The 15,297-nt window shown below is 35.2% G+C and overlaps 1 protein-coding gene across 1 annotated transcript in view; it reads right to left on the bottom strand.

Annotated features, from left to right (window-relative positions):
* Nucleotides 1–15,297, bottom strand: part of Smp_164880 (putative 4.1 G protein) — a gene marked incomplete at both ends in the record, with an annotated part of 82,594 nt that overhangs the window by 37,679 nt on the left and 29,618 nt on the right. Inside the window, 4 exons of the mRNA XM_018799961.1 lie at nucleotides 151–512; nucleotides 6,189–6,218; nucleotides 8,705–8,892; nucleotides 11,574–11,811. Coding sequence (XP_018653822.1) covers nucleotides 151–512; nucleotides 6,189–6,218; nucleotides 8,705–8,892; nucleotides 11,574–11,811 — 818 coding nt within the window. The remainder of the gene's footprint in view (nucleotides 1–150; nucleotides 513–6,188; nucleotides 6,219–8,704; nucleotides 8,893–11,573; nucleotides 11,812–15,297) is intronic.

Below are 15,297 nucleotides of genomic sequence, written 5' to 3'. Positions count from 1 at the left end.
ATTTGGTAAACACGGTTTCCCACTTTAAAGAATGACAAGATAAGACCATTAAACATGAACAGTTTTACTGATAAAATCTGGAAGAGAGAGTGTGAAACAAGACAAAAAACATGAAATCCATAGACATGCTTAACACAGTTTTGTACTTACTTGCCATCCGGCTCCACGTGTAGATGCAACATCTAAGCCTCGAGCATCTATTCCTAAGCCTGCTGTACAATCAGCTCCAGTTATACGCCAATGTTCAGGTTCGAATGATATCCTAGTAATCATTGTGGGCATATTATTGATATGGTTATTATTGCTATTATGATGATGACCATTTATTAGACCGGTAACATCATTATTACTTGGTTGATAATAGCGTTGAACACCTTCAGCATTTGGTATGGGCAGTCCATTGATTACATTTTGATTACAGAAATAAGTGGGATCCATACAGGCTGGATCACCAATTACCATAGCTGGTTGATACTGATATTGACTAGCGACTGCACCATTCATATGATCCACTAAAGGTTTATAAACAGACAAATAAAATGGTTGTGATTGACAACAATCATTATTATCACTAACTCAACGTCGTCATCGTCTATTTCTGAATACAAATATACTCAGATATCTTAAATCCAGCAAACATATCTGTCGAATATAGCAGCGAGAAAGAGAAAACTTATATTTGGCTTTTGTTATTGTTGTTGGGAAATAAAAAAAGGATAGTCTAGAGCTAATCAACCAGTAAACTAACATGGAATAAGAATTGAATGTTTACCTTACGTTTATCAAAACTCTTTGTCGATATCCACTTATTTATTAATCTACAGTAACACGCATATTTTTACATATGGAGCAGTATGAAAGATGAATTGAGATGATGCTATAAAATGGATAATGATAATAATAATAATAATCACTGTTTATTTGAAGGGGTCTCCTGGAGATCAATATAATCTTTAGATTATATTACCCGCACATCAGTTTCTAATATAGAAACTGTGATTGGTGGTATTCATTAGGTATGTCGAGAAAAAAACATTTGTCCCTTGATTATTTATTTATTTAAACACTTAAATATTGGTACAAGGAGGCACGGAAAAGGTGACGAGTTCACATAGTTACTGAAGGATGATTTCAATTTCCAGTACTGATTTAGTTCAGTTACGCCTCTTAAGTGTTTGTTTAGCAACTAACCAGTCACTAAGCTAACAACTTTGAATCTCACAATCACAACAAATTTATTTCAAGGTAGCTTACTGACTACAACTACTGGCAGTACTGATAAGCTTCAAAGTCATATAAACTATATCAAATTTTAAATTCACTTGGTATTGTTTGGTTGAATCTTCCATTGACGTTTAGAAATGCAATTGATCATTCTCTTATTGGCCATATGTACCATACACAGTATGCACATGTGGCCAACAAGAGACTGATCAATTACAGTCCTAAACGTCAATGGGAAGATTAAACTAAACAATAGCAAGTGAATTTAAACTTTACCCCGTTGCTCAAGCAAGTGGCTATCGGGACTCAGTAGCTGAGTGGATAACGCGATGGCGTTTGAAGCGAACGGTACTCTACTGGGTTCGGGTCCCAGAATGAACATCAACTCTGAGATACAGGCACATCCAGCTGACGAGTCCCAAAAATAACAAAGCGCGCGTCCTGGATTCTACTGCTAGCCACAATCAATCGTTGATTATAAATCAAATTTTCCTGTCCGGAGTTCCATTTCGAATTCTATTCTTTCGCAGGAAAGAATCTTCATTTATGTCAATGGGACAGAAGACACAAATCGAAAATTGACAAAAACAGAGAGAATTAACAAAAAGTGTACACTAACAATAACAAAATAGTTTGAATGAATATATTGAAGAGGGAGAGCGAAAAAAACAAACTCAAACCAATTTTCAATGTAACCAAATTTATTTATTATAAAAATTGAGCTTCATTTCAATAAAAATGCCATATAATATCATCCATTATTCAGTCAAATGAGTTGTAATAATGGAAGAAATTGCAGCATTGACGGGAAGAGCGACATATATACAACTTGTTTTCCACTACAGAATATAAAATAATTTCATTTATTTACTAAGAGTACGGTGAAGGAACGGGATTAAAACAACCGCAAAGAACTTTCAGCTAGCTAATAGCAAACACCATAATTAAATTGATAGTTCATGGAAAACAAAACAATAATAGTACATAGTATTAATAATTTTTGAGTACTTAGAGTTCGAAGTGTGGTTTTTTTTCAATGACAATGATTTCACTTGATATTATATGGTATGGTACAACATGCCTCTAAATGTCCTAGTAAGGTCGAGAGTGGGGAGAGTCCGCTCTTCCTCTCCAAATGCTCTCTCATGGTCACGCGTATATAGCCTCTACCAGGGAAGTCCTACTCACTGCCTTCTCGTGACTGGAGTGTTCTTTACGAAACTGAGAGGACGAAAAGCGAATGTCCGGCGCTTTAACCGGGCTGATAGACACGGAAAGTCCATCTAAGGGAGTCGGAAAACCCTGATTCCAAACCAATGATGCACATGGGCTCCAGGATCCTGAGGGAACAAATGGCGTACGAACCAATCGTTGGTCACCGGCTACCATGGGACTGCATCTCCTCACGATGCTCCACTGCCTTGTGGATCAGATCTCTAGGTCAAAGGCTCCGGGTGTGGCCCCCTAAGAAAGCCACCTGTTTTAGTTTAGGCACCTGGGCAGTATCACAGCCCTCACACAAATCAAATGAGATTTGTGAGGTGCATATATATCTGGTGCCGCTTGTACCAATATTCATGTGTTTAAATAAATAAATAAAATGGTGCAATATGGGATTTTTAGCATGTGGTAAAGGATGTATGTATAATGTACATTCGCTTGTTAACTACAGGCTAAAGAAACAGACCTGAGTATCTGGTGTTTACTACATGGTAATGAAAAGTGCTTTTTTAATTTAATTTAAAACCTTTCTACTGTTCAATATAAATGGTGTTTGAATTTTGAGCGAGAACATAAAAACCTCATTTTGAATTGAATCGGCTTGTATCTAAACAATACTTTTATTATTTAATGTTACCAGTATATTCGATTTTCTTTGAACTAAAGTTTCCAGTTATTCGGCTAGTGATTTTGTTAATTGAGAAAAAAAGTGCTGTGAATTCAATCAATGAAATTATGATGATAGATTGTCGAGGATTAAATTAAAATTAAAATCAACAGAATTCTTATTGAGGCGGAACAATAATGAATTCAAAAAACTTATTTAAGAGAACTTAAATGGTCAATCAAATAATGTGAACATAGAACTGATTGTTAAATCTGAATAAAATTGTAGAAAACAACAACTGACCAGGTGACTGATAAAATATTAATGAAATTATTTACATAAAAACGATTTATCTAAAGTATATTTGCCTTAAAACAACCATCGACGAAACATGGTGGACAACGATGAAAGTTAAATAGTAATCAGTAACAAACAGTAATCAAACAAGCATTTTAATAGAAATGGTGACAATTTTTCCAGATTAATACTTGACCAAGAGATCTGATGTAAACAAATCATTTGTCAAGTAAGTTGGAATTCGATAGCAGTAGAACTCTTAGTAGGTTAAGATCTCCACCAGTAAGTCGCTGGTTCAAATTTTCACTCGGTTAGGCAAGTTGGCTTTTATCAACAGACCTCATAAATGGAACAGTATTACTCAAAGCCGAGTACATGGACCTGTTGTACATGGGAAACGAGACTACATTATGTTGACCAGAAATGAAAGTCAGGCGGAGGAAAACAAGTGAAAAAACAGATAGAAAACAAACTAACAGCTTTATATTATTGTTAGCTCATTATAGATTAGTTTACTTTGCCTCAAGTCACGTTATAAGTGTGAGTGCTGGCAATAATACTCAAAGTAAATGGTGAGGATCCGAACCTATGAATAAAGAGCTGAAAGTCGAAGATCTTAATCAATGAGTCATCAATCCAGCGCCTGTGATTTGCGTGAGGTGAGGACAGTCATTTCATACATGATCGTCTCTAAAGAAAATTACAGTGGAATTCGTAATCTGTTATAATTACAAACTGTAAACGTTGTGCATTCCAGTCAAATTAATAACAATAAATACGATTAATAAAGGGTTAATAAGACAAGAATTTATAAGAAAAACATGTAATAGTAAAAGTGATCAAATGTTATTGTAAACACTACATTTATAAGAGATATAGATTTAAAGTATATTTTAAAATGAAAATCAACATTGACCAATAAGTGAATAAGCTAATGTGTCGTATGTTAAATTATAGTGTAGACAAGGCGACTCTCATTTACATCAGTCGACAACGCACAATGATGAAATAAATATTTAAGGACATTATTATGACCTTAAATACAAACACAAACAAATCTCTCCCCCCGCAATTAAGTGACGGTTTCGATATAGATTACCTAATGGATTGGCCATTAGATCTTTTAATTGTTAGATAAGGGGGATTATAGTGGATAAAAAGTGTGACAGATTAACAGAGATAAACCATTTCTCAAATCATGAATGTAATAGAAAATAAGTAAGGTAAAAACTATTAGGTTAGTCAATATGCATTATAACTAAACATTTTTTAAATTTACTGACTTTAATACATATAAACGTCATTTATAAGTCAGTCAATCAGTAATAAGCAACGTAGAACTTAGTAAATTTATGCATCGATTCAAGTCATCGCATTGAATAAGAACAGCTAGATGAAATTATCACGATGGATATTAAAATAGTAATGAGGTCAGCGATGGCGAAATGACGACTAAGTATAAAGATAATTTAGAAATGATGAATTAGCGAAGGTACAAGAAGTTTTAGGATTCAAGATCTAAGGGTAGGTAAAGAGAGAAAATACTTGCACTACTGAGAACGACCCCTAGTAGTCTCAGTCAACGTCTTCAACCACTGATCACAATAAACTCATGAACTCCAATTAGGTAATTTTCAAACATTCAGAGCAATTAGTTAATAACTCAAAAGACTGATTTAACATTTTGGTTTGGCCGTCCCTTAACTTCTTTCTGAACTAGGTAACCGAACATATTAAGTTGAGATAAGTGGTGATCACGTATTTTCGTGAGGACTAGTGATATTGTTCATTCAAGAAAATGGGATAGAGGTAGGATATTTGGAGACCCGTAGTTCATTGTTGTTAGTTGAGAGTTGGAAATTGAACATAAACAAGCTATTCCTTGATCTAAGTCAACTGTAACTATTTAAACACTGCCTATATTGTCCCACAATGAAAATCATTTTATTCGATTACCAAAGATAAAACGTATGATCCGGTTGAATAATAATTAAGTAGTCAAATTGTTAAATTATACTTATGTACAATAAAGACTTGACACAATGAATTGTACTAAGTAAAAAGGTCCTTAATTGTTATTCTTTTGGAAAAATAGGTTAAAGATAGATGCGACAAACATAATGACTAATAGCTTATATAATCAAGTTGCCTGATTCAAATCAGTAGACGTCAGACAATACATATCAACTGGAACTAATTGTATGCAGTTGGGTAAACGCATAAACGTTTAGAACTGAGTAATTTGTCAATATGATTCATACACATAAATATTAAGAGATGAGGTTATCTGGTGCTTTGATATTATGTGTTAGTTCTTTCTACAAGAAAAAAATCTCGATGACATTTTCCTGGTTCATAGCTCAAAAATAACAATTGGTGTCACCTGATTGGTTGTCATAGTTTTTACTTTGCTAACTTCGTTATCTAATCCAAGGTCCTTGAGTGTTTCTACATAAACAGAGTTGATCGAGTTCAACTCTTGAACTTCTGAATGTTACGGTAAGTTAACCTGGAAGTCATGTATTCGCTCTTAACGTGCAACAGACATCCAATCTATTCGAGTTTCATCTTCTTTGCATCGTGTACTACAAGCATCCTCAAATGTTCGTAAATAGAATTTACTATAGGTCAACGGGAAACCCTGATACGTTTTTGTTACCATCAAGATATAACTATAAACGAAAATTCCATAACTATACAGTAACACAATCCATTTTGATCTACCGAAAATTTAAATATAATACGAGAAACGATATTAAACACATTAACCTGAGCCTACAAGCGTTATTCAAACTGTTTTACACTATATATATGGGAAAATGACACGGATGTGACTTACTTTCACTGCGGTTGGCAAACGTAAACCATCCTATGTGGGAAAAACGATAATGGATTAGTGGGAGTATGGTGTAAGCACAACGATGAAATAACAATAATAATATAATACATATTCTGAAAATAATAATTTCAAAATTCACGACAGCTTACAAGTATAAACATATAAGGCTGAAGTCTGCAATAACAGTTATATAAAGCTTTACTAATCATGATACAAACTTTATAACCGTCGAGCAAGTTTAACGGCTACCTGAACTCAGTAGATAACAAAGTTGCTTTAAATGAAAGGTACTAGATTCGAGTCTGAGTATCGGACATTAACACAGGGGTATGACAAGTATGTCCAGCTGTGTCGCAAGTAGGATGAAATGTGTACCAACTTCTAGCCATAAACCACCTATTCTAAATAATGAATTGTAAGGTTCGTAAGTTACCGAAAACTGTTTTGATCATAGAATTTTTGGTGTAATCATATCAACGCTGTAAAATAAATATAAAAAATAGGTATTTTCTTGTTAAATTTTGTGAATTGTCTTTTAGTGGACAAATTAAGCTATGACATAAAACTAAGTATAAAGTCTTTTGGATCTATTAATATTAAAATATTTATTGCAATGAGAGACGAGCATATGGGAAATATACAAGTTGGACTGGAATCATTTTTTAATAAATAAAGTCGTCAGTTCCGTATTTGTGAAATTATTACTTCATAATTATATTATGATATTTGTGTATTGTTCTAAATGTAATTTTCCAATTTGGAGTATTAGTTGTTACTTTCGATAACTTTTATCGTTCGCAAACTACAGGTAAATAAAATCTAAAGTTATTAATAAGTTTTAGACTAAAAAAAAATGGTTTAGATATTTCTATGTGTGTCGGGATTTTCGCGAATCGTAGTGCATTGACATTCGGTATTTTGGGTCATAAATCAATCTATCACCAAGTTAGATAATGAATTTAAACTCAGATGAAATAAAATGACAATTACTGCACTTTTGACTACAGTACCACACACATTAATTCTGACACTCATCACTGAAATCGATAGTCCATACAGATCACCATAAACATTCACAGATAAAAACGTTAGGAAGCTTAACTGATGGATTATCACAATTACGTATTTGTTGTTGGTCAGGTTTATATTGAAAAAAACAGACCATTTATAGATAGTGTGCTGTATTGTCTTGTATTATGTTTACATTTAACAAACAAAAGATTTAGAGGTTTGAACAAGTGCTTTAACAGGATAAATACGAAGAGGATTGAACCTTCGGAACCATCCTTCCGGAAGTTATTGCCTATATTTTTGCAGTATAATTGTTAAGTGCGTAAATTATTTTATGAAACTGTTTGTAAGCTTTTTAGTGATGTATAAACCTTTATCGTATATCTTTTTCAAGTTACTGTTAATTTATTACGGACTTAATACCCAGTTTACTTTCACTTACGGGGTAGTTATGCCCATTTTGATATTTCTTATTTATGTTGATGTGTGGCAAGGATTCTACTTCATATTATTGTGTGAACGATTTATAAATTTGAACTGTTTAACGAGTTGTTTAATTGCTCTGTTATTTTATTCGGACGATCAGACACGGGAGAACCGTATTTCAGACAAATAGTTGTTAATTATTGATCTCGGTTGTCTTATCACTATTATAATATGATTGTAGAGTAGAAGGCCGTCGGTACTCGGTAGATAATCTAGGAAAAATTAATCAATATTCGGAATAGATCAATGCAATTGCTTTCTTGTATTACGGTACAATTACACAGGCAGAATAAACAATTCAAGCAATCTGTCACACTTTCGTTACATCAAGGGGACAATTCATCACCTATGATTATTCATATGACTTTCTCTGATGCTTTATCGTTGAAAGCTTAGTCAAGATGAAAAAAGAAAATCAAACCATATCTTCAAAATTTGGGTGTATTTATTTTGATCATGAGAATATGACATTGAGAAAAGAGTAACGTTAACTACAAGTACAAATTTATTCATTATGGCTAATGATGGTTTAAAAATGGAAGTTTTATAGTGTAATGACTGTATTATTAGCAATAATATTCAATATAAACTAACGTGTATTTGCCCAGACCAATAGTCATCACGTCCAGAATATTCAAAACTTTATAAAATATTCAGTAATCACCAAGATAGGTGGATGTAACTCATTTATCAAGATTAATGTATTCGGTTTCGAGTTAAACTTCGTGTCTGAGGGACAGTAATATTATCCGGTGGCTTAAAGCGAAATACACCGAGTGAGACTCGCACATGTTACTTTGGAGTGGAAAGTAAAACACATTGACCACTAAAATGATTGCTCCACAATGACGTAAAACAAATCTAAACCTTATCTCGCCTTCCGTTTAGTCAACTCAGTATTATGTTTAACCATCACATCACGACTTAAAACAGAGTGAACAAATCGATACATGATGAGTTAAACTTGAGCTCAATGGAATAACAAATAAAAATAAATGAAACTTATCTATTACTCTTACCAGTCTCTGAAGGATGAGCAGGCATTGGACGAAATTTAGATAAGGGTCGAGATGTTTGATTATGTCCATCGACACCGACAGGAGCGTCGATCGACGATGAATTCATAGTTGTGCCAGGATAATGATATTTACGAGTAGCAAACGAAGGGAATAAACTTGGTTTTTTCGGTCTAGACGACCCACGAAGTCTATATAAACATACATAAATCATAATAATCGTGATAACAATCATAATAAAAAAGGAAGATTAAGTTGAAGAATAAGATAAAACATTTTATGAGCACTTAAGAAAAAACAATACTGCGATGTACTAGTTGCTTTTCTTATTTTTCAATCGAACAAAGAGAAGATTCTGAATTGTCGAAAGGCAAATGTTGAATATATAAGTTGAGAAAAAATTATTGGCTTTCCACTGGATTACGTAAACAACCTATACAAAGGCGGTTTTTGTATCGTAAGTAATTGAATGGACACATTTTCCCAACTGAAAAAGCCAGGAAGGAATTTGACATGCGGCATGGTAAACTTTAAAAGTAATTTCGGACTAGTGTTTTTTTCTCTTCAGAAAGGTGAATAAGTTGACCAATGTACAGTGTCTATCTTACAATTGAATAGATAAAACGTCCGAAAACATTGTGAGCACATAATCTACATTTCGATTGGCTGACAGTGTAACTAGATCAGCACTACATATTAAGTGACGACTAGATCAAGACAGTCAACAATGGATTGCAGCAGTTCTACGACATTCTACGACTAGTGTTAGAAACTTTGGGTGATGAGGCTCCAAATTGCTTCCAATGGCGCAAATACGTTCATTCTTAGTCATCCCTTAGATTTCTAAATTCCTTAAAAAGTTTCTTTTCACTCCGATAAACTATACTTTCTTCTTAAATCATATCTTCGATGTCTAACTTTTCTCTATGACTATTAATGCTGTTATCTCTTTCTCCACTACTCTAGGCAATTTCATCTCCATATGCTATTAGGGTGTGGCAAATTGAAGCAATGTAAACAGGTGCCAGATCCCAGGTTGCGTATGACTGACCATTCAATATTATGTGTTTTACAGAAGAATAATATACATACAAACGATACTTGTTACAAAATAGTTGACCTGATTATTTCTACTTTTCAATTGTTTTTCAAATGACATTACATTAGCTTATGATAAAAATATTTCGTCAATGTGAAAAAAATCTCAACAAAACCACTACATAACATTTAATAATGATAACCATAACTTCGGCTTTATTAGTAACAAGATTTGAGATGGACTTTGTGAAGATCTGGTACGATATCATATCCATATCATATTCAACTAAGTCGAAGAAAGTGAGATAATAACTTATCAATTAAGAAAGAAATAGAAATCACTCTATGTATCATGAATTGATTAAAGTACAAAGCCGAAAACTGAGGCAACTTCATTAATGAGTACAGATTCACGTACTTCATTATCAACCACAATGTATGTGCGACGATTGGCGATACTACTCGGTTTCTCGAACCAAAGTGAGGTGAGGCTAGAACCTTTGATCTAGTGATTGCAAGTCAAGTCCATTCTGAGTCATGGGGTCCACATTTGTGATGAATTCAAATTTAGGATTTAACGCTTGTTTAGCGGGTATCAGTTTAACAGATAACGTAAATCCAAAACGAAAATGTTAGAAGAAATAGTTGAATTTTAAAAATCCCAATCTTCTATCATATTTGTCATTGCTTATTTCCCACTAGCTGTAATTGTTGTTTCTCTTTTGCATGAGTCACATAAGTGTGAATTTACCTTTTTCAATCGATTACTTAGCTTTCTTAAGAATAAAATGGATATGATAAGATCTACAGACATTTGCATTCTGATTGTACAAAATTCCTGCAATAGTTACTTGTTTTATCATATTTACTTCGACTGTTCATCAGACCTTGTAATTTATTTATTTATTTGAATACATGTATGTTGGTACAAAGCGGCACCAAATACATATGCGCCACAAACGTTACTTGATTTGTGCGTGGACTGTGATATAACACGGATGCCCAGACCTAAAACCTTGTAAAATGGTGCACATGGGCTCCAGGATCCTGATGGAACAAATGGCGTACGAGCCAATCGTTGGTCACCGGCTACCATGGGACTGCATCTCCTCACGATGCTCCACTGCCTTGTGGATCAGATCTCTAGGTCAAAGGCTCCGGGTGTGGCCCCCTAAGAAAGCCACCTGCTTCAGTTTGGGCGCCTGGGCAGTATCACAGCCCTCACACAAATCGAATGAGATTTGTGCGGCGCATATATATCTGGTGCCGCTTGTACCAATATTCGTGTGTTTAAATGTAAATAAATAAACTGTTGGCTTAGATATCATCAAATGTATTTTGCGATAAACGACACTTATTTTAAAAACAATTTAAAGTTCAGTTTTTATAACATGTATTATTATAGTTACGCTGATAAAATTGTCTTTAAACTAATTGACTGAAAATCCGAATACTCTGTATGTATGAAATTAAAAGAAACAAGAGTTAAAACGATAAGAAACCTCTAAACAGTTCTAATCAATTACTCAGTTGACAAGCAATACAACCAATTACTATTGGTTTTCTTGTTCAATGAAGTCAGCTTATTTGAGAGGTATATTTGTCTGGACGGGTGTATTATAGAAGTCGATAGAAATAGTGTTAGATTCTGTCACAAGCAACAAAACTAAACGAGAGAAACAACAACGATATTTCAAAATGTCCGACGTATTAGCATTGCGGTATTTTGTAAGTTAAGGCAGAAAAAACAATTATGTATGAATATATATATATATATATATATATATACTGTATGCAAAAGAATTATCATTTAGCAACGAAATAGACTGTTTACCTGAAAAAATTATGATGATCCACACAAACATTATACAATCGTTTAGCCAGTGTAGGACTAATACATTTAAAAGTCATATTGCGATCTAATGAATCATCACCAGGTCTTCGTGCAATAATAAAATTACGTCCACGATGTGATAGGCTTATAATACGCGGCCAACTAATTCGCATCAAACGAATACGATTACGGTATAGCAGGATACCTCCATAATAAACACCTAGAGTAATATCTTGGCCTTGAGAAGTCTGTAAAAAACAACAAAGGAAGAACAATGGATAAAGAAAATATGAAAACGTCACAATACTTAATACTGTATAGTTTCTGGATAATTTATTGTAAATGATGGGTGAGATAAATAGAGCGAAAACAACACTGAAGTAGAAGAACAAGGTAAGTTATAGTTTTGAGGGAACACTAGGGATATACATATTAGTAATTGCAAACTAAAGAATTTATTCACCTTATGAAATTTACACCAAAACCTGATTACTGTCTTAATCCAAGGTTGAATGTGTGAGGCATAAAATTAAATAAAACTTCAACTGTGTAGAAATCAATTCTGCTCCTTCACTTCCACTGACAATAAACATCGTAGAATCAAGCGGTAAATCGAACAGGGTACTTTGATAATATTTGCATGCTGCTGTTGTTAATGACAGATCTCAATTCGATAATTTTAAATGATATTAAACATATCAATTTCATAGAAGTTTAGTGTACACTGAGCTAGTGAGCTCAACACGACATTATGGCTACTGTGTCGGGTTTATTTGTGTTAACACGATGAAACAAGCTGAGCTCAATTCATTCAGGTTAAATGGACGAGTGATGAAATAGCAATTCCATCGGTTAGTGTTATTTTTATGAAATAAAAACAAATGTATTTGATAGGGAAAAGAAATCGCACATTTCAATTGTATTATTCACACGACCAGACAAACATTTTCTAGTCAGAGCATAGAAACAAACTATATACTTGAAAAAACATAGTTCCAATGTGTGCGCTTGCATTTCAAAATTAATTTATTTTGTAGATCAACACCACCATCTTCAATAGAAATCTGTACACATCCACAACATAGATTTTATTATATTTTAATTACTGTGAAATATGATGGAAATAATTGCAAGTTAAAAACATTTTTCTTTTAGACAATCACAAAGAGTAAATTGTTTGTGTATTCATAATTTTCTTATGCATATGTGAAACAAAAACCCAAGTAAATGATACAACAGATGATACTTCAGAATTTCAAAACTTAGTGGTTTATAGTATAAAAATTCAATGGAAGTTCAACAAATAACGCGAAATTTTGTGAACTCACATAAAAAGAGAACATTAACCATCTGTGGAATATGTGACAAATGCACTAATCGATTCGAATTGTAGATTACCGGTATTATTATGACGTCATTTAGGGAAGCGACAGATTAAGAAAAGTAAGCAACTAAGAAAACAAGTTGAAATTTGTGAATATATCTTGTGAAGTGTATGTCCCTAACATTTTCTAGGCTGACTTTCACAAACAAACGATAATAGTAGAGTAAACGGATAAGTACAAGACTATCACCTCTTAATTTTTAGGTGGATATTTAACTTGTATCATTTGTATTGCATGTTGGTGAAAACCAAATTTATTTATTTATTTATTTAAACACATACATATTGGTACAAGGGTGCACCAGATATATATGCGCCACACAAAATAATGAAAGTAGGAAGAGAAAGGATGAAAAGATAAGGCGGACTAAAATGTACAACCAGAAGAACTCTCTCAGTTAAGGAAGTTAGAACCATTTTTTATGTAGAAAGTAAAAGAAGGTTACAGCACGATCGCCACTGGCTTCTATTCTGAGCCATATCTGATAACGTCTCTAGCCACTGTGTTGTACCATCTCTCGGACCCCAGCCAGGGAGTCGTGAAGGACCAACAGAAGCTAGCCCTTTGCAGCTTTCTTTCATGCCTCGACACCATATCATACACTGACCACCTCTCCGCTTTTTCCGACCAGTCCCAGAGTCGACAAATAATGCATGACCTGGAACTCTCTGGAACGACATTCGTAAAACATGTTCAAGCCACCAAAGTCGATGTTTCAAGATGGTGACACCAATTGCTTTATCGTCACTGAGTCCAAACACACGATGCCGAACCTCTGCATTACTAACATGGTGTTGCCACTGGATGTCAGCAATCCTTCCCAGACAACGATGATCGAACACAGACAGTCGTCTAACATCCTCAACTCGGAGAGGCCAGGTTTCACAAGCATAGAGCAAAACTGCTCTCACCGACGCGTTGTAGATCCGACCTTTTACAGCCAGACTAACATCACGAAGGCACCAAAGATGGCCCAGATTGGCATAAGCCGCTCTGGCTTTCATTATACGTGCATCGATCTCATCACTCACGCCACCACCAGCACTTATATAGCTACCTAGATACACGAACTTCTCAACTACTTCTATCTCCTCACCATCCAGGGTGAGTACAGGATGAGAATCATGCCAGTCTTGTAGGAGTACTTTGCACTTCGGAGGTGCAATGCACATACCGTACCTGCGGACACTGATTGCCAACTGATTAAGTGCGGATTGCATGCCTTGGGCATTATCGCACAGTAAGACGATACCATCCACATACTCAAGGTCGAGAAGTCTTTCTCCAGGCAAAAGATCCACACCGCCATTACTTACATCCATCAGAGTTGTTTCCAGGATGTCGTCGATAGCAAAGTTGAAGAGGAATAGTGAGATCGGGCAACCCTGCCTAACCCCACTGCTCGAATGAAACAATGTGGAGAGGTGGTTGTATGCCCTCATTCTGCCTCAGGTGTTTGTATACAGGGCCTTTAAGATGTTAATAAACTTCTCAGACACACTCTTCTTCAATAGACAATCCCAGAGAACAGTCCTGTCCAACGAATCGAAGGCAGCCCTGATATCAAGAAACACTACGATTGTTGGTCTGTGATAAGTATGACGGTGTTCTAATTTTTGGCGGAGGGTGAAGATGTGATCAATGCATCCTCGACCAGAACGAAAACCAGCCTGCTCCTCGCGAGTCAATCGTTCTCGGGTTTTAAACAACCTACGAAGAATGATAGAAGCCAATAGTTTGGACGCAATCGGAAGTAGACTTATCCCCCGGTAGTTGTTACAAGAACGACGTGAACCCTTTTTAGAGAGAGGGACAACTATCGACTCAATCCATGATGTTGGATCACCTTCTGACTCCAAAACCCTTGTAAACAACATAGTCAATTCCTTAGTCAGAAAGTCACCACCATCTTTAAGAAGAGCCGGAGGTAAGTCATCTGAGCCAGGTGATTTGTAGCGTTTCAAGAGTTGGAGTTCCTTGCGGACTTCCGCCTCGTTTGGTGGATCAGTCGTCACCGGTCATGGGGAGCAGGACAAACTGATCGACGTTGCCGGAGCAGCAGGTCAGTTGAACTGCCCTCCGAAGAATTCCGCCCATCGTCCAAGACGTCGACAGATGTTAGTGATTGGCATCCCATCATCCTCACAGATGGTTTCACTCACACCAGACTTCTTGCTGCCAGTGGCTCGGATGAGTTGGAAGAGCTTCCGGCAGTTACCAGGTGCAGCTGCTGCTTCCAGCTCAATAGCACGATCCGACCACCAGGCTTCCCTGTCCATACGCAAGCTTTGCCCGATTTCGTTACGTAACAGCCTTCGTTTGTGGTCAAACTCACGGTC

Source organism: Schistosoma mansoni, chromosome W (assembly GCF_000237925.1).
Source record: "Schistosoma mansoni strain Puerto Rico chromosome W, complete genome".
NCBI lineage: Eukaryota > Metazoa > Platyhelminthes > Trematoda > Strigeidida > Schistosomatidae > Schistosoma > Schistosoma mansoni.
This window is presented reverse-complemented; position numbering and strand designations above follow the sequence as displayed.